Source organism: Stegostoma tigrinum, chromosome 29 (genome assembly GCF_030684315.1).
Source record: "Stegostoma tigrinum isolate sSteTig4 chromosome 29, sSteTig4.hap1, whole genome shotgun sequence".
Lineage (NCBI taxonomy): Eukaryota > Metazoa > Chordata > Chondrichthyes > Orectolobiformes > Stegostomatidae > Stegostoma > Stegostoma tigrinum.
In genome coordinates this window covers 3,070,833-3,096,239 of record NC_081382.1, presented here as the reverse complement: position 1 = coordinate 3,096,239, position 25,407 = coordinate 3,070,833, and the positions used below count along the sequence as shown (strand labels likewise).

Sequence of the window (25,407 nt, the reverse complement as noted above, 5' to 3'; positions counted from 1 at the left end):
CTTCCTCCCTGCCTGACAGGGACATACCTATCAAGGACACGCAATATCTGTTCCTTAAACCAGCTCCACATTTCGATTGTCCCCATCCCCAGCATTTTGCTACCCCATTCTATGCCTCCTAAGTCTTGCCTAATCGCTTTATAATTGCCCTTCCCCCATCTATAATTCTTGCCCTGTGGCATGTTCCTATCCCTTTCCATCGCTAAACTAAACGTAACCGAATTATGGTCACTCTCTCCAAAGTGCTCACCTACCACTAAATCAAACACTGGCCTGGTTCATTACCAAGTACCAGATCCAGTGTGGTGTCCCCTCTTGTTGGCCCTTTGACATACTGTGTCAGAAAACCCTCTTGCACACATTGGACAAAAACTGATCCATCCAACGTACTAGAGTTATAGCATTTCCAGTCAATGTTGGGGAAGTTAAAGTCTCCCATAATGACCACCCTGTTCCTTTCACTCCAGCCCAGAATAGTTTTGCCAATCCTCTCCTTCACATCCCTGGAACTTTGCGGGGGCCTATAAAAAAACTCCCAGCGGTGTGACCTCTCCTCTCCTGTTTCTGACCTCAGCCCATACCACCTCAGTAGACAAGTCCTCGTCAAAAGTTCTTTCAGCCACCGTTATACTGTCCTTGACTAACAAAGCCACACCTCCCCTTCTTTTACCACCTTCCCTGATCTTAATGAAAGATCTAAACCCTGGAACCCACAACATCCATTCCTGACCTTGCTCTATCCATGTCTCCGAAATGGCCACAACATCAAAGTCCCAGGTTCCTATCCATGCTGCAAGCTCACCCACCTTATTCTGGATACTCTTGGCGTTGAAGCAGACACACTTCAAACCAGCTTGCTGTCAGCCAGCACACTCCTGTGACAGTGAGACCCTATCCATGCCCTCCCTCCTCTCTTCCTCCTGTGTACAGGAACTACACCTCAGTTTCCCATCCCCCTGCTGTGCTAATTTAAATCCACCCAAACAGCACTAGCAAATTTCCCACCCAGGATATTAGTACCCCTCTGGTTCAAGTGGATACCGTCCTGTTTGTAGAGGTCCCATCTTCCCCAGAATGAGCCCCAATTATCCATGTACCTGAAGCCCTCCCTCCTGCACCATCCCTGCAACCACGTGTTCAGCTGAAATCTCTCCCTGTTCTTTGCCTCGCTATCACGTGGCACGGGTAACAAACCAGAGATAGCCACTCTGTTTGTTCTAGCTCTCAGCTTCCACCCTGGCTCCCTGAAATCCTGCCTGACATCCCCATCCCTATTTCTACCTATGTTGTTGGTACCTCTGTGGACCATGACTTGGGGCTGGTCACCCTTTCCCTTCAGGACCCCAAAGATAAAATCCGAGACATCACGGACCCTGGCACTTGGGAGGCAACACACCAACCGTGAGTCTCGTTTGTTCCCAACAAACCTTTTATCTGTCCCTCTCACTATTGAGTCCCCAATGACTAACACTCTCCTCCTATCCCCCCTTCCCTTCTATGTAAGAGGGACAGACTCTGTGCCAGAGATCTGCACCCCATTGCATGCCCCTGGTCCTAAATGGCTTCCCCCTTATTGCTAAGGACACCTTGTTCTGAACTTACCCAACACTGGGAATATTCTTTCTGCATCTAGCCTGTCCAGTCCCATCAGGATTTTATATATTTCTATGAGATGCCTGCCTCATTCTTCTAAATTCCAGCAAATAGAAGCCCATTCAATCCAGTTTTTCCTCATACGTCATTCCTGCCATCCCGGGAATCTATCTGGTGAACATTTGCTGGATTCCCTCAAAAGCAAGAATGTCCTTTCTCAGACTAGGAAAACTGCACACAATACTCAAGCTGTGGCCTCACCAAGGCCCTGTATAACTGCAGCAAGACATCCTTATGCCGATACTCAAATCCTCTCACTATGAAGGATACCATGTCATTAGCTTTCCTCACTGCTTGCTGCACCTGCATGCCAACCTTCAGTGGCTGTTCCACCATGACACCCAGGTCTCTTTGTATCTCAGCTTCTCCTAAACTGCCACCATTCAGATAATAATCTGCCTTCCTGTTTTTGTGACTGAGGTGGATAACCTCACACATTTATCAACATGATGTTGCATTTTCCAGGAATTTGCCAACTCAACCAGTCTGTCCAAGTCACCCCGCAGCCCCGAGCATCTTCCTCACAGCACGCACTGCCACCCAGCTCAGTGTCATCTGCAAATTTAGAGATATTGTATTCAATACCTCCATCCAAATTATTAATGTATATTGTGAACAGCTGGGGGTCCCAGCACTGAACCCTGCAGCACCCACTGGTCACTGCCTGCCCTCTGAAAAGGATCTGTTTATTCCAACTCTGCCTCTGTCTGCCAACCCCTTCTCAATCCATGTCAATACATTACGTCCGAAACCATGAGATTTAATTTTCCTTACTGATCTCGTGTGGAACCTTGTCAAAAGCCTTTTGAAAATCCAGATACACAACATCCACTGATTCACCACTGTCTCCTCTCCTGATTGCATCCTCAAAAAATTTCACATTTGTCAAGTATGATTTCCCTTTAGTGAATCCATGCTTTCCAACACTGATACAGTCCCCACTTTCCAAATGCTCAAATGGTACATCCTTAATGATTGACTCCAGCACTTTCCCACCACTGATGTCAGGCTAACAGCCTATAATTCCCCATTTTCTCTCTCCCTCCTTTTTTAAAGCTTGGAGTTACATTAGTTACCCTCCAGTCCACTGGAACTCTTCCAGAGACTACAGAATGCTGGAAAATGATCACCAATGTGTCTGTTATTTCTAGGGTCACTTCCTGAAGTACTCTAGGATGCAGAGCATCAGGTCCTGGGGACCTACCTGGTTTTATTCCTATCAATTTCCCCTGTACCATTTCTTGACTAAGAAGAATTTCCTTAAGTTCTTCCTTCATGCTTGGCCCTCTGTCCTCTAGCATTTTCTGAAGATTATTTGTGTCCTCCTTAGTGAGGACAGATCCAAAGTATGTTAAATGTTAAATATGTTAAATGTGTAAATTAGAACACCTTTGATTTTTCTAAACTCCACAACACAAAGGATCAATTTACTCAATTATCTTCTGATTCCATTCACTCCAGCAACTAATTTTGTGAACTATTGCTCTGCCCAGAACCATGGGTCACAGTCAAAGGGAGTAAGCTATTTAGGACAGAGATGAGAAATTTCTTCACCCAGAGTGATGAGCGAGTGAATTTTCCTGCCACTGAAAGTAACTGAGGTCAAAACACTGAATGTTTTCAAGGAGCTAGATATAGTTCTCAGGGCCAAAGGGTTCAAAGGATATGGGGATAAAGTAGGAACAGGATACTGAGTTGGATGATCAAGTACGATCATATTGAATGGCAGAACAGGCTCATAGGGCCGAATGGTCTACTCCAGCTGTTATTTTCTACATTTCTATTCCCTCCAGCAAAAATATGGTCTCCATCTTGAGGAAGGATATATGGCACACTGTACTCCAGACATGGTCTCATCAAAGCTTTGTGTTATTGTAGCAAGATTTCCTCATTCTTATGGCTCAATCTCTTTGCCAGAGAGCGACGCTGTCTGACGAAACTGGTGAGATGCAGCTGCCCTGGTGAGTTCATCAGGATGCAGAGGCTGCTGCATTATGATACGTCTGTGACAGTGGACTGGGCTCTGAGCCTTTCATTATAGAGTTGGGCAACAAGGCTGCGTCATCGCGTACGCCCTGTTCACCATCTTCACTGCCACCATCCTCCAATTCATTGACCAAAGTTTGCCCAAGAGAATTCAGGTCATTTATGATACAGATGGCAGCTGTTCAATCTTAACAGGCTCAAGGCCAAGGGTAAGGTCCCCACCACCTCCATCTTGGAGCTTCAATATGTTGATGACAACACCATCACAGCACACTTTGTGGAAGATATGCAGTGCATCTTGGGTGACATTGCCAAGGCATATAAGCACCTAGGCCTTACCCTTAACATAAAAAAGACTCAATATTCTATCAACCACCACCCACCGTCCCTCCACCACTCCTACAAGGGTCAACAACTATCCCCTTGAAAATGTGGATCACTTCCCATACCCCAACAGCCTTCTCTCCTCTAAAGCCAAGATTGATGCAGAAATACAGCACTGTCTCAGCCATCCCAGTGGAGCCTAAGCCCGCCTCAGAAGAAGGGTGTTTGAAAACAATGACCTACAGGCCCAAACTAAACTTTCGGTCTACAAAGTCATAGTCCCTGCCACTCTACTATATGGAACTGAAACATGGACTACCTACAGGAGGCACCTTAAAGCACTGGAACAACACCAGAGATGTCTACCAAAATTCCTATGGATCACCTGAGAAGTCAGGCAGACTAACACCAGCGTCTTGGAGGTCAACAGAGCAAGCATGACCATAATAGTAATTCAACAGCAATTCTAAAGGACTGGCCATGTCATCCGATGCCTAACTCATGTCTCCCAAAACAGATCATGCATTGCCAGCTGAAGGAAGGTCAGTGTGCTCCCTGGTGGCCGAAAGAAATGCCTCAAAGATAACATTGGAACCAACCTTATTCAGCAATTTCACATCAACATCAACAACTGGGAGGCCATGGCCACAAGCCGGAATCACTGAGAAACATCATCCAACAGGGTGCTATACAGCACAAAAACCCATCCCCACCATGCCACTGAACGGAAGCAACCTTTGCATAAGGAGAGACAGAACATCAGGAAGGCCCACCTACCACCACCTCCAACCACCAATACTCAAACTGCAATAGAATCTGTGGGTCCCAAATTGGCTTCTTCAGCCATCCGAAGACCCACAAATAGACCTGCTATGGAGGACAATTGTACTCAACTGGAACAATCACTGATGATGATTATCCCTTTGCAATAATAACCAACATTTATCTTCTGTACCTGCATGCTAACTTTGAATCTATGGATACACCAACATTTCTCTGAATAACATAATTTGAAAGTTTCACACCTTTTCAAAAATATTCTGAAGTGATGAGCCTCACACTTCTCCCTCATTATCTTCAACTTCCTGCATTGTTGCTCACTTCCTTGCCTACGTGTCTTTGCAGCATTGTGCCATCCTGAGCTTGCTTTGAACAATCAGAAAGATATGTTACTCTTGTTCCCTCTGTGAAGTCATTTTTTTTCAGGTTCTTTCTTCAGCTGGTTGGATGCAACACTGCACTGGTCACTATTCTTGTAAACTATCTTATTGTTTCCTGATTGCTCCAATTTTCCCATTGAATAGTTAACACCTCCTTTGATACAAACTTGTGATTTCATCCTTATATTGTCCAATTGTTTAATTTCTATTAGTAGGCTTGTAAACTAATCTCACCTATATTTTCCAACCATTACTATTCCTAATCGCCACTCATACTGATTCTGATCCAAGACATTTTCTCATTATTGTCCTTAATTATCCGTCAATAGCAGCACTGCTCACACTCCTTTCCCATTGGTTGAAATCTATACCCTGAAATATTTATTTCTCAAACTTCATCATACTGTTATTTCCCTCCACCATACTGTTTGTAACCTCACAATTCCGCAAACCCTCCTCTGGTCATCTTCATTATCTCCAGAACATACAGCATCATGCACACTATATTAGATGAGGGGGCTAAATGAGATGTCTCAAAATTTGTAAAGGACACAAAGCTGGATGGGTGGATGAGCTATGATGTGGATGTAGAGATGTTGCAGTGTGATTTTGACAGGCTGAGTGAGTGGGTAAACGCATGGCAGATACAGTATAATGTGGATAAATGTGAGATTATCCACTTTGGTAGCAAAAATAGGAAAGCAGATTATTATTTGAATGGCTGTAAACTGAGAGGAGGAATGTTCAATGAGATCTTGGTATCCTTGTGCTCCATTTGCTGAAAATAAGGGCACACATGCAGCTGGTAGTAAAGAAGGCAAAGCATATGTTGGCCCTCATAGCTTGAGGAATCACATACAGGAACAAGGATGGCTTGCTATGGTTATACAGGGCATTGGTGAGGCCACACCTGAAATGCTGTATGCAGTTTTGGTCTCCTTTATTCCGGGGAAGGATATTCTTGCAAAGAGGGAGTGCAGTGAAGCTTTCCAAACTGATTGTTGGGACAGCAAGATTGACGTATGAGGAAAGGTTGAGTCGGTTAGGGTTGTATTCACTGGAGTTTAGAAGAATTTGGTGGGGGTGGCATCTCATAGAAACCTATAAAAATGACTAGACAGGTTAGATGTGCGAAGGATGTTACTGATGATCAGGGAGTCCAGAACCAGGGGTCATAGTTTAAGAATAAGGGATAAAACGTCTGTAACTAAGGTGAGGAGTAACTTCTTCACCCAGAGTGATGAGCCTGTGAAATTCATATCACAGAAAAGTGATTAAGGCCAAAGCATTGTTTTTAAGAGGGAAGGAGATATAGCTCTTGTGACTAAAGGGACAAGTGATTGAAGGAGGGGATGGGATTAGGCTACTGAGCTTAATGGCCAGCCACAATCATAATGAATGACAGAGCAGGCAGAAGGGTCAAATGGCCTATTCCTGCCTTTTATGTCTCTGTTCAAACTGCCTCCTGACCCACTGACTACATCTTATCACCACACATTCTCGTTCCATCTCTACTGCTTTTCTGTCCTTTTACATGGATAGTTCTCCATACCCATTATATCTATCACTCTATTGAGCTCTCTGATGAGTGATGAGGTATTGACCTGAACCATCAGCTATGCAGGTTCTCTGTTTTTCTCTCATATATAAGCAGCAATGCTAGCAGAGCGTGAAATAAAAGCAGAACATGCAGGAAAAACACAAGGTCTGGCAGCATCTGTAGAGAGAAACAGTTGATGTTTTAACTCAAACTTAACTCTTCTTCATAACTCAGGACTGTAGCTGGAATGATCTCACCCTCACTGATACTTAGCATGAAGTTAAATTTACAAAATACTTTTAAACATAGCAAATTCACTCAAAATGTCATATTTGGTGTACTTGGAAACATTTAACTAAACCATTCGTTCACTCACTGTAAGGTGAATCCTTACTGCCTGTGATATCAGAATGTTAAATTGGAGTTGCAGGGTTGCTGACAGCCTACATTTTGTCTCTCTGAGTAATATACAAAAGGTAGAGCAGCTGGCAACACTATTTAAAATTTATATTCTAGAGCATCCTGGATAAAGGAACAATCCTCAAAATTTCAAGAGAAGTTATGGATTTGGGAGCACTGTAACTGCTGCACCAGAATTTATTGTTTAGATCTTAAAGCACCATGCTGGATGTTACTTCACAATCAATATCAATTATAACGTATAAAACATATGCTCATGGTTAAAACCTGTAAAATATAGGTTCAAATGGACATGGGTTTCTGAAAATTAAAACAAATGTAAGATGGTAGAACTATTTTACTGTTTGGAATGTCAGACTTTGCTGGAGTGAAGAATCCCACATGATACAACATCACCCCCTCCTGGTAAACTGGGATTACTCGCATCGAACTAGCCATAAATTACTGTTTATACTCATGTGAACATCAATCTTGTGTAAAAATCAATGCCAGTTTTTTTTTGTGCTGTCATTATTAATTGCTTAATCAGTAATTACGTTCATTCATTAATTTAAAGGCACACGGGAGTACGATCAGATTTTCTCTCAAATATTAGTGGAAATCTCAACAGTTAACAAGCCTAGGGAAAACGATGTAATTTTTTTCCTTTATTCATTAATGGATGAGGGTATTGCTGGCTAGGCAACATTTACTGCCCGTCCCTAATTGTCCAGAGGGCAATTCAGAGTCAACTGCACATCACTGTGGGTCTGGAGTCATATGTAGGTCAGACAAGGTAAGGATGGCAGTTTCCTTCCCTAAAGGACATGAGTGAACCAGATGGGTTTTTCCCAGTCATTCATGATTATCGTTAGATTCTCAATTCCAGAATTCAAGTTCCATCATCTGCCATAGCAGGATTCAAACCTGGGTCGCCAGAATGTTACCTGGGTCTCTGAATTAACAGTCCAACGATAATACCACTAGGCCATTGCCTCCTCTCTTTATCACAATGTCTTCCAGACAGAAAAGAAAGTTTGCAGTTCAGTCTAAAATGGGGAAAAACTGGGAGTATGGGTAAATGAACAAAAGCAAAACAATCAAATTATCAACCATACAAAGGTCTCCCAAACAAAATTTTCAGAAAGCTGCGGTCCATCTTCATGAGAAAGGCTGGATGGATGCAGACTGTTGCAAGAAATGGATCAAAAATGTGGAATTTGACATCAAGATGTTGACGCAAAGAAAGCAAGTTTTCTTATTTGAGACATGTTCAAATTCCACTTTATTGCTGTTGTACTCTGCAATCAGATAAACCAACATCTTCATCCACACAGATTTTAAAAGTGTTGTTCAGGCTTTGACAGATGTACGAATAAACCGAAGGACAGTATTTGGATGATGAAGAAAATGTGTTGGAAGATGAAAAAACATTCATGGATGTGGAAATGTAAGCACCCTCAGTACCAATTTTGTGTCAATGGATTATTGATGCAGGTGAAGAATTTGATTCCCACAATGTAAAAAAAGTAATTTCTAAAATGCTGAAAATTAAACCAATACTACAGAGAAACGTCACTTGTGAAACCACGATGCCAAAGTTACCAGTAGTAATGATAAAGAAGATACTAGAAGGACAAGATAAATTGGTGTTTTAGGTAGCAATGACTGATTTTAAAAGACTTTAAATGTGAAGTGCTATAGTTCATTTGTTATGGAATAGATTCATGTCTTGGAAATTTGTAATATTTGAAAATTAATGTTAAAGAACTGTCATGGATTCTTCAGTGTTGTTGATTTATCTGTTATTCCAATGGTCTGTTTGATCTCAAATCCAGCACAAGCATGTCAATCCCTCAAAATCATCTTGTATAAGATGCCCTAAAAAAAAATCCGGTCAAAAATTTAACTTTTATGCAAGGCTTTATATTCAGAGATAGCAAGAACTACAGATGCTGGAGTCAAAGTCAATACCACGTGGAGCTGGAGGAACACAGGCAGCATCAGAGGTGCAGGAAAGTTGACATTTTGGGTTTACACACTTCATCAGGAGATCCTGCATGGAATGAAAAACAGTAAATGTCCTTTGCAGGTCTGGGACAGAGAGGATCACACTAGGATGGGGCTTACTGCAGCAAGAGAAGATGCTGGCGAATGGCTGTGAATGTGAAGCTGTGGATCCACACAGAAAACCATTTCTGGAGGCTCTGGATGTACCGAAGATAATGGTTGTCACAGTTTGGTCCAAAATGGGGTGGTCTGAATAGCGTTTACAGTCCATGGTTGATAAGCCGGCTGTGTAGGGAGGCACTGAGAAAGGAGATATGGCTGTAGCAACGGGTTTCTTTCAGTATGTGGTCAAAAAGCTTCAGGATGGAAGAGATCACCAGTGGGTTGCAGTGGGAGAGAGATCCACTTCAAAATGAGGAGGACAACTTCTTCAAGGTGGGCATCCATGTAAACGCAGCTATTTCTTTGTTACAGTTTGGCAGTTCAAGACTGTTAGTTAAAGAAAGCACTTGAGAGTACGGGTAGGCCATCTAAAGGGTGGAGCAAGATCCTCTAACAAAGGCAGTACACAAGCTGTCAAAGCTAATAGGGTGCACAGCCCAGGTACACTGAGCATTATGATACAGACAACAACTGCTCACAGCTTTCGAATACAATCCTAATTACAAGAATTAGTTACACTAATTCATTTGCGTAATCCACTGTTACACCAAATGGCAGCATCTGTGGAGAGAGAAACAGAGTCGATGTTTCTGCTTCAGTGTCTCTCCTTTGAGCAGATGCTGCCAGACCTGAATTTCTCCAGTAATCTATCTTTCTCTTTCTGAAACACAGGCTTGCCTTTCACATGACTTAATTCTGATTTTTACCAGTTTTGGTGATGGAGCCAGATCTTTGTATAATGACAATGATTGTAAGGGTCCTGGGCAGGATAGAGAGAAAGCAGTTGTTGCCCTCAGTTGTAGGTTCAAAATCAAGGAAGCATACATTCAAAGCCAAAGGCAGAGGGTGATGGGGATGGTGGTGAATGGAATGCACTTCCTCGGAGGATAGATGAAGTATATAACCTCACAACCTTTAAAAAGTACTTGGACAAGTGCTTGAAGTGGCATCGTACTTAAGGCCATGAGCCTCATGCAGGCAAGTCAGACACAGTGAGGAAGTAATGTATTCTATGGAGGTATAGCCTCAATGAGCCAAACAGCCTCTTCTGTACTTATGATTTTACGATTGTATGATAGGGCTGCTAGATCTCAGGATAGCTACGGTTGACTGGGCAGTGAGTGTAAACCGAGATACTCAAGATTAAGCAGTTACTGCTCTGTCACATATCCCTGATTGGTAGCAGGAAGGTACACAATGCAACACAGGGCAAACTGTTTACTTAATCAAGAGAGCTCACACACTCCATTATGTTGTTTGAAAATAAACCTTTGAAAACTAACCTCAAATCATTAAGTTAATTGCTGCATTACGCATGTTAACATTCTTCAGCAGATAATGCTTTGCACAATCATTAAAACAATTACTGGTATAAAATATCACATCCCTGCTCTGTTCAGAATTTCAAGCATGGTTAGAGAACTGAAAAGGTTCGCTATGATCCAAGGGATAAGCAATAACTTTAATGGCCCGCTTTCTTCTCCATCCCAATCCCCCAAACCTTTCCTTCTTCAGGATTTGGCCAGTCTTATTCTTCCATCTTAATTCCCAGTTCTCTGAACCTCCTGCCCTCATGAGTGGCATTCTTCAACTACCCCCACCATCTAGTTCCCAACACTTCTAACCTCTGGGCTCTCTAATCCCTGTCCCTTTGTCCGCAGTCACATCATCTACTTCCCTCTCATGTCCTTCATGCCTGTGAACAGAAATGTCAGCCCTTTCATCCTCTAATGCTTCTTGTAACCAATCATGAGCTGATCCCAGATGACAAAGTGTGGAGCTGCATGAACACAGCAGGCCAAGCAGCATCATAGGTGCAGGAAAGCTGACGTTTCGGGCCTAGACCCTTCTTCAGAAATGGGGGAGGGGAAGGGGATTCTGAAAATAAATAGGTGGGGGGAGGGCGGATAAAAGATGGATAGAGGAGAAGATAGGTGCAGAGGAGATAGACCGGTCAAAGAATCCCTCTTTTGTGCCAACAGTGGCCTGAAACCCCACCTCTTCCTCCGTTATATTGATCACTGTATCGGTACCATGAGAGCTCGAACAGTTCATCCACTTCACCAACACCTTCCATCCCAACCTTAAGTTCACCTGGACCATCTCTAATACCTCTCACTCCTTCCTGGACCTCTTGTCTCCATCTCCGGCAACCACCTAGAAAATGACATCCATTTCAAGCCCACCGACTTCCACAGCTACCTAGAATACACCTACTCCCACCCACCCTCCTGCAAAAATGCCACTCCTATATCCAATTCCTTCGCCTCCGCCGCATCAGCTCCCAGGATGAGGCATTCCACTCCCGCACATCCCAGATGTCCACATTCTTCAAGGACCGCAGCTTCCCCCCCGCACCAAGAGGAGTGGTCGAGAATACCCTCGACCGTGTCTCCCGCATTTCCGCAACTCAATCCTCACACCCCCTTCCCCGCAATAGAAACTAAAACAGAATCTCCCTCATCCTCACGTACCACCCCACCAACCTCCAGATCCAACACATCATCCTCTGACAGTTCCACCATCTGCAATCCGACCCCACCGCCAAAGACATTTTTCCCTCCCCACCCTTATCTGCCTTCCAGAGGGACCACTCTTTCCGTGACTCCCTTGTCCACTCCACACTCCCCTCCAGCCCCACCTCAACTGGCACTTTTCCCTGCTACCGCAAGAAGTGCTACACTTGCCCCTACACCTTCCCCCTCTCCCTTGTCCCAGGCCTCAAGACTTTCCACATCAAGCAGATGTTCACCTGCACATCTGCCAATGTGGTATACTTCATCCGCTGTTTCCATCGTGGCTTCCTCTACATCGGGGAAACCAAGCAGAGGCTTGGGGACCGCTTTGCAGAACACCTACGCTCGGTTCGCACTAAACAACTGCACCTCCCAGTCGCGAACCACTTCAACTCCCTCCCATTCCGCAGACATGTCCATCCTGGGCCTCCTGCAGTGCCACAATGATGCTACCTGAAGGTTGCAGGAACAGCAGCTCCTATTCCGCTTGGGAACCCTGCAGCCCAATGGTATCAATGTAGATTTCACAAGCTTCAAAATCTCCCCTTCCCCCAACCACATCCCAAAACCAGCCCAGCTCATCCCCGCCTCCCTAACCTGTCCTTCCACCTATCCCCTCATCCCACCTCAATCGCCACCCCGATTTCCTGCCTACTAACCTCATCCCAACCCCTTGAACTGTCTGTCCTCCTTGGACTGATCTATCTCCTCCCTACCTACACTCACCTTTACTGGCTCCATCCCCACCTCTTTGACCGGTCTATCTCTTCTCCACCTATCTTCTCCTCTATCCACCTCCCCCTCTCTCCCTATTTATTTCAGAATCCCCTTCCCCTCCCCCCATTTCTGAAGAAGGTTTTAGGCCCGAAACCTCAGCTTTCCTGCTTGGCCTGCTGTGTTCATCCACTTTGTTATCTCAGATTCCCCAGCATCTGCAGTTCCTACTGTCTATGAGCTGCTCCCAGTTCATTCCAAATCCCCAAGCGGAGCTCAAGTGATATAAAAAGCATGGGATTACATTGGATTTGGTACATGTTCTCTAGTAGGAGCTGTAACATTGGTTGCTTTCCCCATTGTCAGTGGCTTGGTACAACACCTTATGAAGCTTCTCCCAATCTCCTGGTTGAGATGGAGGAAGAGAGCAGCATTCACCATCGATTACAGTCCAGACATCTTTAGGTAGGAATATTAATACCAAACCACAAAATGTGCATACTCACTGCAACCTCTTGCAAAAGTTCATTTAAGCTAGAAAAACTGGAATTTTTATTTTAAACAATGTTTTGGGCATGAACTGCTAGTAAATCCATCTAGTTTTATCAATTTGAATTAAATCAGAATATTTTATCCACTTTAAAATTGATAGCTAATAAACAGATGAAGAATGTTAGAGAACAGATCTTTATTGCTCAAAGTTAGAAACATGTAGTGTCTGGGATATGATAACCATTCGAAAACATTAGACTGTATATTTCCAAACTAAGAACTATCTCATTTCCCATTTTCTGTCACATCATACATAACACTGTCCCTGATATGGTCCTGAATCATAGATTCCAACGGGGTCAAGAGTAACAAAGGGAAGCTTCTATGGAACAATAAGTTATTCAGTATCATGGTAAGGGGCTATACAAATGGAATATAGAAATGGGCCACAGGAATAGTACATTGGGTTAGCTAACCGTGGCTGGCATGGGATGTGTATGCCTGAAGTCACTGCAATGAGACCGCTTCAGTGCAAATGAGAACTCTCTTCCTATTGATGGCTACTCAACATCTCCATCAGGTGCAGTGCAGGTGTACTTCCAATAATGGGATAAAAGTTCATTGTCCCAGAACACTTACAACAACTTGAGTATCTGAAACAGTTACAGAGCTTAGAAATTACAAAGTGTTTGATGAGGCCTCTCAGTAATTAAATAACTCAAAATCTCACAAATCATAAATCATGCTAATGCTTTGGCAGTAAATTGTCATCTGACGAGGGGCAGATGGAGCAGGTGGTGTGCAGCAGGATACCTCAAAGTTTTGGATGCTGTCAGTTGAGGAAGGTATGCTTACTGAATGTAAGCAAGCTTTATGCTTTGGAAAGGGTCGAAGGGATCTGTGATATTCAACTGAACAGACAGGTGGGATTTTAAATATTCTGTCTGCAAGAATAACAGTGAGAATACAAAACCCCACTGCAATACTGAGGGCAGATCAGCCTCAACTCCTGCAATGGGATTTCAACTCCCAAGTTACTGCCTCAGTTTTGAGCATCAAGCAAGCTAAATGCTTATTCATCTCTTCTGCCTTTCCACTTTAGGTTACTGTCCGTACAAAACATACAGCGCAGGAAATATTTGGTATACTGTCCTATGAATTCTTGAATTAAAGTATTGTAGGTCAATATCAGTGACTGGAGGACAGCAAGGATTAAACAAGCCCAAAACTGCAAAGCCATGGCCAGGTATGGAGTACAACTCTCTACTTTGGAAATCGCATTTGGAAAACACCATTTCAATACTGTTAATTCCTCTACTTTAGAAAATAGAAAGTTTTTTTTGTTTCAGTTCCACACAAATAAGAAACAGTGCAATCCTTACAGACTGACTCATATCCTGGTCCCAGATATGGAGAATTACTTTTGGATAACAATAGAGGGAAATTGCTCAATATAGTTGAAGGACAGAAACGATGTAAAACTAATGTGAATGGCCTGGCTTTTGGGTTATGATGACAATCACATGAGTATAATTTCCTAAAGAAGTGATTTGTCATGAAAGTTAGATTGGCAAGTGATGTACAAGATAGGCCCTCCACAAACACACGGGTGCGTTCAATCTTAAAAATACAATGCACTCATGGCTGGTGAGCCTGATGTCAGTGGTGGGTAAATTGCTGGAGTGGATTCTGAGGGACAGGATAGATTTACATGTATTTCAAAAGGCAATGGCCAATTAACAATAGTCAATATGGCTTAGTGTGTGGGAAATCATGTCTCACTAACTTGATTAAGTTTTTTTGAAGAAGTGACGAAGAAGATTGATGAATGCAGAGCAGTGGATTTTTGCAAGGTTCTCCATGGTAGACTAGTTAGTAACATTAGGTCACATGGAATACAGGGAGAGCCAATTGGATACAAAATTAGCTTGAGGGTAGGAGTCAGAGGGTGGTGGTGCATGGATGTTTTTCACACTGGAAGCCCGTGACCAGCGGTGTGCCGCTTGGACTGGTGCTCGGACCACTGCCTTTGTCATTTATATAAATGATTTGAATGTGAATATAGGAGGAATCGCTATACAATTTGCAGCTGACACCAAAATTGTTGGTGCGGTGGACAGTGAAAAAGCTTACCTCAGAGTACAACAGGACTTTGATCAGATGGGACAAGGAGTGGCAGATAGAGTTTAATTTAGATAAATGTGAGGTGTTGCATTTTAGAAATGCAAATCGGTGCAGGACTTATACACTTCATGGTAGGGTCCTGATGAGTGTTGCCAAACAGGAATGCGGGTTCATAGTTCCTTGAAAGTAGAGTCACGGGTAGACAGGGTAGTGAAGAAGGTGTTTGGTACACTGGCCTTTACTGGTCAGTGCATTGAGCGTAAGAGTTGGGATGTCATGTTGCAGTTGTGCGAGACATCGTTTAGGCCACTTTTAAAATACTGTGGTCAATTCTAGTCTCCCTGCTTCAGGAAAGATGTTGTTAAACTTGACAGAGTGCAGGAAAGATTTACGAGGATGTTGTTGAATTGGAGGGTTAGAGCTATAGGGGAATACTGAATAGTCAGGGCTATTTTCCCTGGAGACTGAGGGGTAACCTTATAGAGGTTTATAAAATCATGAGGGGCCTGGATAGGCTGATCAGCCAAGGTCTGTTTCCCAGGTAGGGGAGCCCAAAACTGGACGCATAGGTTTAAGGTGACAGGGGAAAGACATAAGAGGAACTTAAGGGGCAACTTTTTCACTTGGAGGGTGGCGTATGTATGGAATGAGCTGCCAGAAGAATTGTGGGAGGCAGATGCAATTATAACATTTAAAACGCATCTGAACAGACAATGAACAAGAAGAGTTTAGAGAAAAGAACTTAAACAAGGAATTAGCAGGGACAAAACGAACCATAAAAGTCATTAGCGAACAAGATTGAGAGTCCCAAGGCTTTTCATCCATAAATAAAAAGCAAGACTGTTGCCAGGGAAAGGGTTGGCCCACTTAAGGACAATGGAGGGAGTCTGTGCATGGAGCCAGAAGAGGTAGGTGAGGTCCTAAATAAATACTTTGTGTCAGTATTCATCAAAGAGAAGGAATTGATGGAGCGTAGTCTCAGGGAACAGAGCGTTCAGTTTCTAAACCAAGTTGTTATTAAAAAGGAAAAGATGTTGTGCACCTTAAAAAATATTAAGGTAGATAAGTCCCCAGGTCCTGATGGGATCTACTGGAGAATATTCAGGGAGGCATGTTGCTGGGGTATTAACACACATCTTTGTATCCTCTTTGGCCACAGGTGAGATTCTAGAGGACTGGAGAATAGCCAATGTTGTCCCTTTGTTTAAGAAGGGAAATGGGGATAATACTGGAAATTGCAGGCCTGAGTTTCAAGTCAGTGATAGGGAAATTATTGGAGAAGATTCTCAGGGACAAGATCTGTATGCATTTAGAAGCAAATGGACTGATTAGCAAGAGACAGCATGGTTTGATGCGGGGCAAGTGATGCCTCACTAACTTGATTGAGTTTTTTGAGGAGGTGACAAAGATGACTAGTGAGGGAAAAGTGGTTGATGTTATCTACATGGACTTCAGTGAAGCCTTTGACAAGGTCCCTCATGGCAGACTGGCATAAAAGGTGAAGTTACATGGTATCAGGGTGAGCTGGCAAGATGGGCATAAAACTTGCTTAGCCACAGCAGACAAAGAGCATCGGTGGAAGGGTGCTTTTCAGAATGGAGGGTTGTGACTAGTGGTGTTCCACATGGATCAGTGTTGGGACCCCTGCTGTTTGTGATCCACATAAATGATTTGGAGGAAAACGTTGCTAGTCTAATTAGTAAGTTTGCTTATGATACAAAGATTGGTGGAGTTGTGGATAGTGATGAGGATTGTCAGAAGATACAGCAGGATATAGGTCAATTGGAGGCATGGGCAGAAAATGGTAGATGGAGTTTAATCCTGGCAAATGTGAGGTGATGCATTTTAGAAGATCAAGTGCAGGAGGAAATTATACAGGGAATGACAGGACCCTTTGGAGTAGTGATATACAAAGGAATCTGAGCGTGCAGGTCCACAGATCACCGATGATGGTAATGTTGGTAGATAAGGTGGTTAAAAAAATGCTTATGGCATGCTTGCCTTTGTTGGAAGGGGCAGTGAGTATAAGGATAGACAAGTTATGCTGCAACTTTATAAAACTTTAGTTAGGCCACATGCGGACTACTGTGTATAGTTTGGTCACCACACCACCAGAAAGATGTGGATGCTATGGAGATGGTACAGAAAAGGTTTACCAGGATGTTGCCTGGTTTGGGGAATTTAGCTAAGAAGAAAGGTTGGATAGACTGGATTTGTTTTCACTGGAATGCAGGAGGTTGAAGGGCGACATGATGGAAGTTTTTAAAGAGTGTGGATATGGATATGGCATGGATAGAGTGAAAGTATGAGGCTTTTTCAAAGGGTGCAGGGGTCAATTAATAAGGGACACAGGTTCAAGGTGCGAGGGAGGGGCAAGTTTAAAAGAGATGTGTGACACAAGTTTTCACACAAAGGATGTTCCTGGAACGTTTTGCCAGAGGTGGTGGTGGAAGCAGACACAGTAGCAGTTTTCAAGAAGCACCTGGATGAATGGATGAATGGGAAGCGATCAGAGGGATACAGATGCTGTCAGGAATACAGTTTTAATATGGAGGGTCGAATGGTCTGTTCCTGTGCTGCAGTGTTGTTTTTGTTCTTCTTTGTTCTTATGGATATGGGCCAAATGCTGGAAAATGGGACATTAATTTAGGATGTCTGACTGGCATGGATGAATTGGAGCAGGGAGTCTGTTTCCATGCTGTACATCTCTATGTAAGGAGAAAGGCCCAGATAGGCTCACTCTGTTTGTATAGATACCAATTATTCTTTACCCCTTCAATTTTCTGACTTGACTCCCCCTGCTCCTCCAGTCATTGCTCACCCTTCCCACTGAGTACACTGCCAATCTGCCTATGCGTACTTTGATCCACCCAGCACATAATTTTGGATTTTGGTTTTGGTTATAGCCTGCATATTATTCCTTCCTGAAAGTTAGCTCTGCCTCTGCCCTGCACCTTCTCTGAATATTGGGTTCAGTTCTGAAGTTTCATTAGCAATGTCAGAAACACAAACTTCAGAAGACAAAATATGCTAATGACATTGCTCTGATAAGAAAATCTCAAATTTGGGTGCAAACAATAAAAGGTAAACAAAATGGTAAGCTCATATGTAAATAAACCAGAATACATACAAAACCTTGAACAAATGGGTTTAAAATACTCACATCAGAAAACAGCTAAATGAATTGGAAAAGATTGTGATGGATGATCAGTAATAAACTGACAACTGTAAGGCAAACTGCAGTCAACTGAAACAGTGAAAATCCCGAACATTATCAACAGTGAGCTTGAAATAAAAAGTGGAACAGGAAGCTGAAGTGTTTCTTCTGAAGACACGAGGTTGTAAACTCTTGAAGTGGAAACTCAAGGGAATTAAGACAAAAAGTTTTTAAGATGAAGCTATATTAATGGATAGTTGGGGATGATTGAACCAGGACAGGCTGTCCTTACTTTTATTTTCTGTTATAAATTTGTCCGTCCACATTTGGAGTGAAGACAATCAAGGTGATCCTTTCACAGCATTAATACACCCATCACAGCATCCACTGACAGGAGTCTTTATATGAACAGATTCCATTAATGTTATAATGGAAGTAATGCAGAGTTGAAAGTAATGTTAAAAACCAACTGAAACTATGTGAATGCCACACATGACGGCTTCAGCCGAGAAACCTTGACTTTAATCTAAATTCCTGAAGTGTTAAGTGGGCAGTTAGCAGAGCCAACCTTCAATGCCGATCTGCATAAATTTAGTTTTATACTTTTTCACAGACCTGGTACAATTACATAATGTAGAACACAGAATTCACGGTACCACCAGGAACCTCCCAAGAACATCAAATGTCCCTCTTAAATTCAGTTAATGTTCATCATTTGAAAAAGTTTAAACGCCAGGTTTGAACCTGGGTCTTTGTTTAAGATTGTCCATTTGTAAAATGCTTCATTAGATACATTGAAATTCAGTCAGGTTGCCTGTTTTTACAGTGAAGGAATATGGTGCTTAGCAATTAAGTTGGAAAAACAGAAACACAGGAATCAGGAGGTGAATTTTTTTTATAATTAGTTGCAATTATGATTTTATTTACTGCATCCTTGCACCGCACGTGGTCCAACGAGAACATTACCAGCAATGAAAGGTTGTCTTTGCTTTTCTCAGTAATCATTGGAACAAATATTCCCCTGAAAACCACAGGGCTCGAAACTCAACAGTCTCACCACACTTCGAGCAATTTAAATAAGTACTGTCCAAACACAACTTCCTGAGTAGCAGCTAACGTCACCTGTGTGAATGACTGATACATTGAAATGTTGAGAAGGAATATCAGTCATGGTCTTGCAGGCCACTGCACCCTCCCTTCTCTAAGGGCCTTGATTTTAGAATGGCGGGGCAGGATACTGCTACAGCCCCTATCCGAGCTGCACGTTACCAGTGAAACACAGAACCACTTGTCTCTACTTTCATTTTCTTGCTGACATTTCCACCCCTGAAGCCAGCCATGGAGTTCCGAGATTGGTCATGTTGCATGTTGCACTGCTTCATTAAAACTCAGCAACGGCACGACAGCAGCAAGACAAGAGAGCTGAGTGTACCCTTTCTTCCCCCTCCAAACATCAACATTCATGAGACTGTGTCTGGCAATCCAACAGCTTGAATAAGAGGCCTGGAGTGAAAGGTTTCAGGGCTCAGTTGACTCGACAAGCTCGAATCATCAACAGCTGGAGGAGAATGAAGATCGGCGACATGATGAGGCCATACCACAGCTGAGAGCTCTGCCCCTCCAGTTTCTGGCACAACAGCATCTCAAAGACAAACTTCAGGCTGAGTACAGTCAGGATCCAGAAGAGGCGCATGACAGCCAAACGTTTCTCCCCATCCTGGAAAAGGCGGATGGACACAATCACGGTGAAGTAGGTGCTAAGACCATCAGCAGTGAAGAGTGGGATGAAAACATACCACCAGTCCAACTTTGCAAAATTGTCCACCTTCAAAGCAAGGAGCACAGAGAATACCAGGAAGGCAACCAGGTGCAGCAGCATTTCAAATGTGGCAAATCCCAGCCACTGCACCAGCTCTCGCAGTGAGAACAGCATCTTGGCGCCAGTAGTGCACAGCTCCCAGAATGGACTCCTGCATCAATCACCAGGAACTAACAACTTACACCAGCACGGCCGCCACTCCTGGTGTTCCAATCTGATTTATGTCCAGAAACTCAACTCATGGCTTCTGAGAAATAAAAAGGAACAACAAAATGAAATTATTTTGCATGATGTTCCTTTCAATAATTGCATGTGATCTTGGTAGCTCTTTTAGAAGGTAAACTCTTGCAATTGTGCAGCACTTTTAGTAACCTCAAATATGTCAAAGCGTTTTACAGTCAATAATCACTGTCATGGTACAGGAATTTACAGACTTTATACAGACTAAATGATCAGAAAATATCTTCTCGATGAAGAGTTCAAGAGACTAGGAAATCAGGGAAAATTTCTCCACTGCTCTTTCCTTGGAAGGATGACATACCACAATGCAGCAGTCCTTCAGGACAACACTCCCAAGCCTCAGTTGTCACATCAGTCAAGAATGCAACTAATTGAGCCTACGGGACTGAACAACTTTACGCGGTAACATTTAAGTCCATCTCATTTTTTTTCATTTTGTCAAATTTGCCTTCACCATTTTTCTTTGTCTCTTTATGCTGCATTTTAATGTTTGTATGGAGCAATTCAGATCACATTTGGACACAACTTTTGTTTCTTGACTAAATCCACTACCATTCCTTTTGGTTGCTGCATTATGAAAATCATCTGTTATTTAATCTCTCTGGCCTCTACACTACCATGGAGCTGCTTTGTTGTTCCTCCTACTCCCTCCCCACCTTAAAACTTTTACGTTTCAATTTCACTTTAGTCCGAGTAAAAGGTGGTCACCCTGAGACATTAACTTCCACTTCTCTCCAGTGATGCTGCCGTGACAGATTTTCCAGCTCTTTTCTCTTACACTCTCTGGACTGAGCTAAGACCAGCATAATGTAACTTGAATCAGAGTCATATTAATGCAATTAGTCCAATAGTTGAAGAGTTCAATGGGACCTGGGAGTGTGTAAGGCACCAAGCAAACAATCTCAGATCGCTCCTTCACATTTTACAGAAAATGAACCAGAGGAGAGAAGTCAACAGCTCATCACGGACTGCACCTCAGAACAAAAAAATGGCAGGGCAGGAGGAGATTATGATCCCAGCAGATTGTAATTCCGGACGAATCAGGTCTTTAAGTGAAACCTGGCTTGATAGATGGACTGTAAGTTTCATTGTTGCAAATCGTTTATTGTATTGGTCAGTGGTTGAACAAATTCACAACAGGCTGACTTAAAGTTCAATACAATGACATAAAAGATTACACACATAGGAAAAAAGTAAACACTTGCATTTTATAAGAATTATGTGAAATAATCTTACTGCGTACATCAGAAAACAAACCTGTGTTAATACACTCTCCCCATCTCAGACATTTTAATTTGCTACCTCTCATAGGGGACCTTATCAAAAGCTTTCTGAAAGTCCATGTAAACTGGGACACAATTTCAACTTTGGCAGTGATGGCCGCTCAAGAAAAAGTTAGTTTTAATGAAGAAGATAGGGTGAGGGAGGGGTTAAGGAGTAAATGATAGGTGGAGATAGAGCCCAAAAAGGAAAAAAGGTTGGACAGATGATGGTCAGCCTAGGAGAATCAATGGCTGCTAATGGGGACTACTGGTGGCTCACAATAAGTTGTGTATAATAGCAGGCCATTTGACAACAAGGCCTGGGTGTGTGGGGGTGGACGAAAGTGATAGGAAGGTGCTCAAGCCCTAAAAATGTCATCAGTGCTGCCAGACCTGCTGAGTTTCTTCGGCAATTTCGGTTTATGAAAATGTCTTTTTCATATGAGCTACCATCCAACCTTGAAGGATGACCACCAATGCATCCACTATTGCTACGGCTACAGATTATCATGATCTGGGGGTTCAATCAGCCATTAATGCCATCCATTTTGCACACTCCATTTCTCTCCTGTAGTTGTTTCAGAGACAGTAGGAACGGCAGATGCTGGAGCATCTGAGAATAACAAGGTGTAGGGCAGGATGAACACAGCTTCGGGTCTAGGCCCGAAACGTCAGTTCTTCTGCTCCTCTGACGCTGCTTGGCCTGCTGTGTTCATCCAGCCCCACACCTTGGTGTATCTCTCTCCTGCAGTATTGATTTCTCTCAGTTCCTCCCTCTTACTTAACCCCATGTTCCCCAATATATCTGGGATATTACTTGCGACCACCAATATAACCCTCCCCACTCCCACTTAAAACAGGTCCATCGGTCTCTCACATTCTCTCCAAACCACCGACAGCCCCGCCCCCGACAAACACTCGCCCCGACTCACTCACCAGCTCCGAGCTCCAGGCTCCAGGCCTCCTCCCGGGGTCGCGCAACCGCAGTTCAGCCTCTCGCGAAGCTCGGAATTCGGCAGTGGGAGTGTCGTAAAGCGCCAGGAGCCCGGAAACAGGGTCAACAGGTGGGACGGGGAGAGGGGTGGGGTGGAATGAGAGAGGGAGAGGGAGGGGGATAGAGGGAGAGGGAGGGGGATAGAGGGAGAGGGAGGGGGATAGAGGGAGAGGGAGGGGGATAGAGGGAGGGGGAGGGGGATAGAGGGAGAGGGAGGGGGATAGAGGGAGAGGGAGGGGATAGAGGGATAGAGGGAGGGGGAGGGGGATAGAGGGAGGGGGAGGGGGATAGAGGGAGGGGGATAGAGGGAGGGGGAGGGGGATAGAGGGAGGGGGATAGAGGGAGGGGGAGGGGGATAGAGGGAGGGGGAGGGGGATAGAGGGAGGGGGATAGAGGGAGGGGGAGGGGGATAGAGGGAGGGGGATAGAGGGAGGGGGATAGAGGGAGGGGGAGGGGGATAGAGGGAGGGGGAGGGGGATAGAGGGAGGGGGAGGGGGATAGAGGGAGGGGGATAGAGGGAGGGGGATAGAGGGGGGGGGGAGGGGGAAGGGGGGGGGAGGGGGAAGGGGGGGGGGAGGGGGGGGGGGAGGGGGAGGGGGATAGAGGGGAGGGGGAGGGGGGGAGAGGGAGGGGGATAGAGGGGAGGGGGAGGGGGGGAGAGGGAGGGGGATAGAGGGGGGGGAGGGGGGGGGAGAGGGAGGGGGATAGAGGGGGGGGAGGGGGAGGGGGAGGGGGGGAGAGGGAGGGGGAGGGAGGGGGAGGGGGGAGGGAGGGGGAGGGAGGGGGAGGGAGAGGGAGGGGGAGGGGGGGGGAGAGGGAGGGGGAGGGGGGGGGGAGAGGGAGGGGGAGGGGGGGAGAGGGAGAGGGAGGGGGATAGAGGGAGAGGGAGGGGGAGAGGGAGGGGGATAGAGGGAGAGGGAGAGGGAGAGGGAGGGGGATAGAGGAGAGGGAGGGGGAGGGGGAGGGGGGGGGAGGGGGAGGGGGAGGGGGGGAGAGGGAGAGGGAGGGGGATAGAGGGAGAGGGAGGGGGAGAGGGAGGGGGATAGAGGGAGAGGGAGAGGAGAGGGAGGGGGATAGAGGGAGAGGGAGGGGGAGAGGGAGGGGGATAGAGGGAGAGGGAGGGGGAGAGGGAGGGGGATAGAGGGAGAGGGAGGGGGAGAGGGAGGGGGATAGAGGGAGAGGGAGAGGGAGGGGGAGAGGGAGGGGGATAGAGGGAGAGGGAGAGGGAGGGGGATAGAGGGAGAGGGAGGGGGATAGAGGGAGAGGGAGGGGGATAGAGGGAGAGGGAGGGGGAGGGGGATAGAGGGAGAGGTAGAGGGAGGGGGATAGAGGGAGGGGGATAGAGGGAGGGGGATAGAGGGAGAGGGAGGGGGATAGAGGGAGAGGGAGGGGGAGGGGGATAGAGGGAGGGGGATAGAGGGAGAGGGAGGGGGATAGAGGGAGAGGGAGGGGGATAGAGGGAGAGGGAGGGGGGGAGAGGGAGAGGGAGGGGGATAGAGGGAGAGGGAGAGGGAGGGGGGGAGAGGGAGAGGGAGGGGGATAGAGGGAGGGGGATAGAGGGGGGGGGGAGGGGGAGGGGGAGGGGGGAGAGGGAGGGGGATAGAGGGGGGGGGAGGGGGAGGGGGGGAGAGGGAGGGGGAGGGGGATAGAGGGAGGGGGAGGGGGATAGAGGGAGGGGGAGGGAGGGGGAGGGGGGGAGAGGGAGGGGGAGGGGGGGAGAGGGAGAGGGAGAGGGAGGGGGGGAGAGGGAGAGGAGGGAGGGAGAGGGAGAGGGAGGGGGATAGAGGGAGAGGGAGAGGGAGGGGATAGAGGGGATAGAGGAGAGGAGGGGGATAGAGGGAGAGGGAGGGGGATAGAGGGAGAGGGAGGGGAGGGGATAGAGGGAGAGGGAGAGGGAGGGGGATAGAGGGAGGGGATAGAGGAGGGGGATAGAGGGAGAGGGAGGGGGATAGAGGGAGAGGGAGGGGGAGGGGGATAGAGGGAGGGGAGAGGGAGAGGGAGGGGGATAGAGGGAGAGGGAGGGGGATAGAGGGAGAGGGAGAGGGGGGGGGAGAGGGAGAGGGAGGGGGGGAGAGGGAGAGGGAGGGGGTAGAGGGAGTGGGAGAGGGAGGGGGATAGAGGGAGAGGGAGGGGAGAGGGAGGGAGGGAGGGGGATAGAGGGAGGGGGATAGAGGGAGGGGAGGGGATAGAGGGAGAGGGAGGGGGATAGAGGGAGAGGGAGGGGGAGGGGGATAGAGGGAGGGGGATAGAGGAGAGGGAGGGGGATAGAGGGAGAGGGAGGGGGATAGAGGGAGAGGGAGAGGGAGGGGGGAGAGGGAGGGGGATAGAGGAGAGGGAGAGGGGGGAGAGGGAGGGGGAGAGGGGAGAGGGAGGGGATAGAGGGGAGGGAGGGGGATAGAGGGAGAGGGAGGGGGATAGAGGGAGAGGGAGAGGGAGGGGGATAGAGGGAGAGGGAGGGGTAGAGGGAGAGGGAGGGGATAGAGGGAGAGGGAGAGGGGGGATAGAGGGAGAGGGAGGGGGATATGAGGGAGAGGGAGAGGGAGGGGGATAGAGGGAGAGGGAGGGGGATAGAGGGAGAGGGAGGGGGATAGAGGGAGAGGGAGAGGGAGGGGGATAGAGGGAGAGGGAGGGGAGGGGGATAGAGGGAGAGGGAGGGGGTAGAGGGAGGAGGGATAGAGGGAGAGGGAGAGGGAGGGGGATAGAGGGAGAGGGAGGGGAGAGGGAGGGGGATAGAGGGAGAGGGAGGGGGATAGAGGGAGAGGGAGGGGGATAGAGGGAGAGGGAGAGGGAGGGGGATAGAGGGAGAGGGAGAGGGGAGGGGGATAGAGGGAGGGGAGAGGGAGGGGGATAGAGGG

General features: G+C 46.1%; 1 protein-coding gene across 1 annotated transcript; it reads right to left on the bottom strand.

The window, feature by feature from the left end:
* Window positions 1-18,737: 18,737 nt before the first annotated feature.
* On the bottom strand, window positions 18,738-22,638 carry tmem203 (transmembrane protein 203). Its single transcript, XM_048559071.2, has 2 exons — window positions 22,495-22,638; window positions 18,738-20,303 (listed from the first exon to the last, which is right to left on the bottom strand). Exon 2 carries the CDS (start codon window positions 20,168-20,170, stop codon window positions 19,763-19,765), a length of 408 nt encoding a protein of 135 aa, XP_048415028.1. The 5' UTR covers window positions 20,171-20,303; window positions 22,495-22,638; the 3' UTR covers window positions 18,738-19,762.
* Between the last annotated feature and the right edge of the window lie 2,769 nt (window positions 22,639-25,407).

Coding starts and splice junctions, on each gene's coding strand:
- tmem203 (XM_048559071.2), bottom strand. CDS start 20,170: ATGCTGTTCTCACTGCGAGAGCTGGTGCAGTGGCTGGGATTTGCCACA.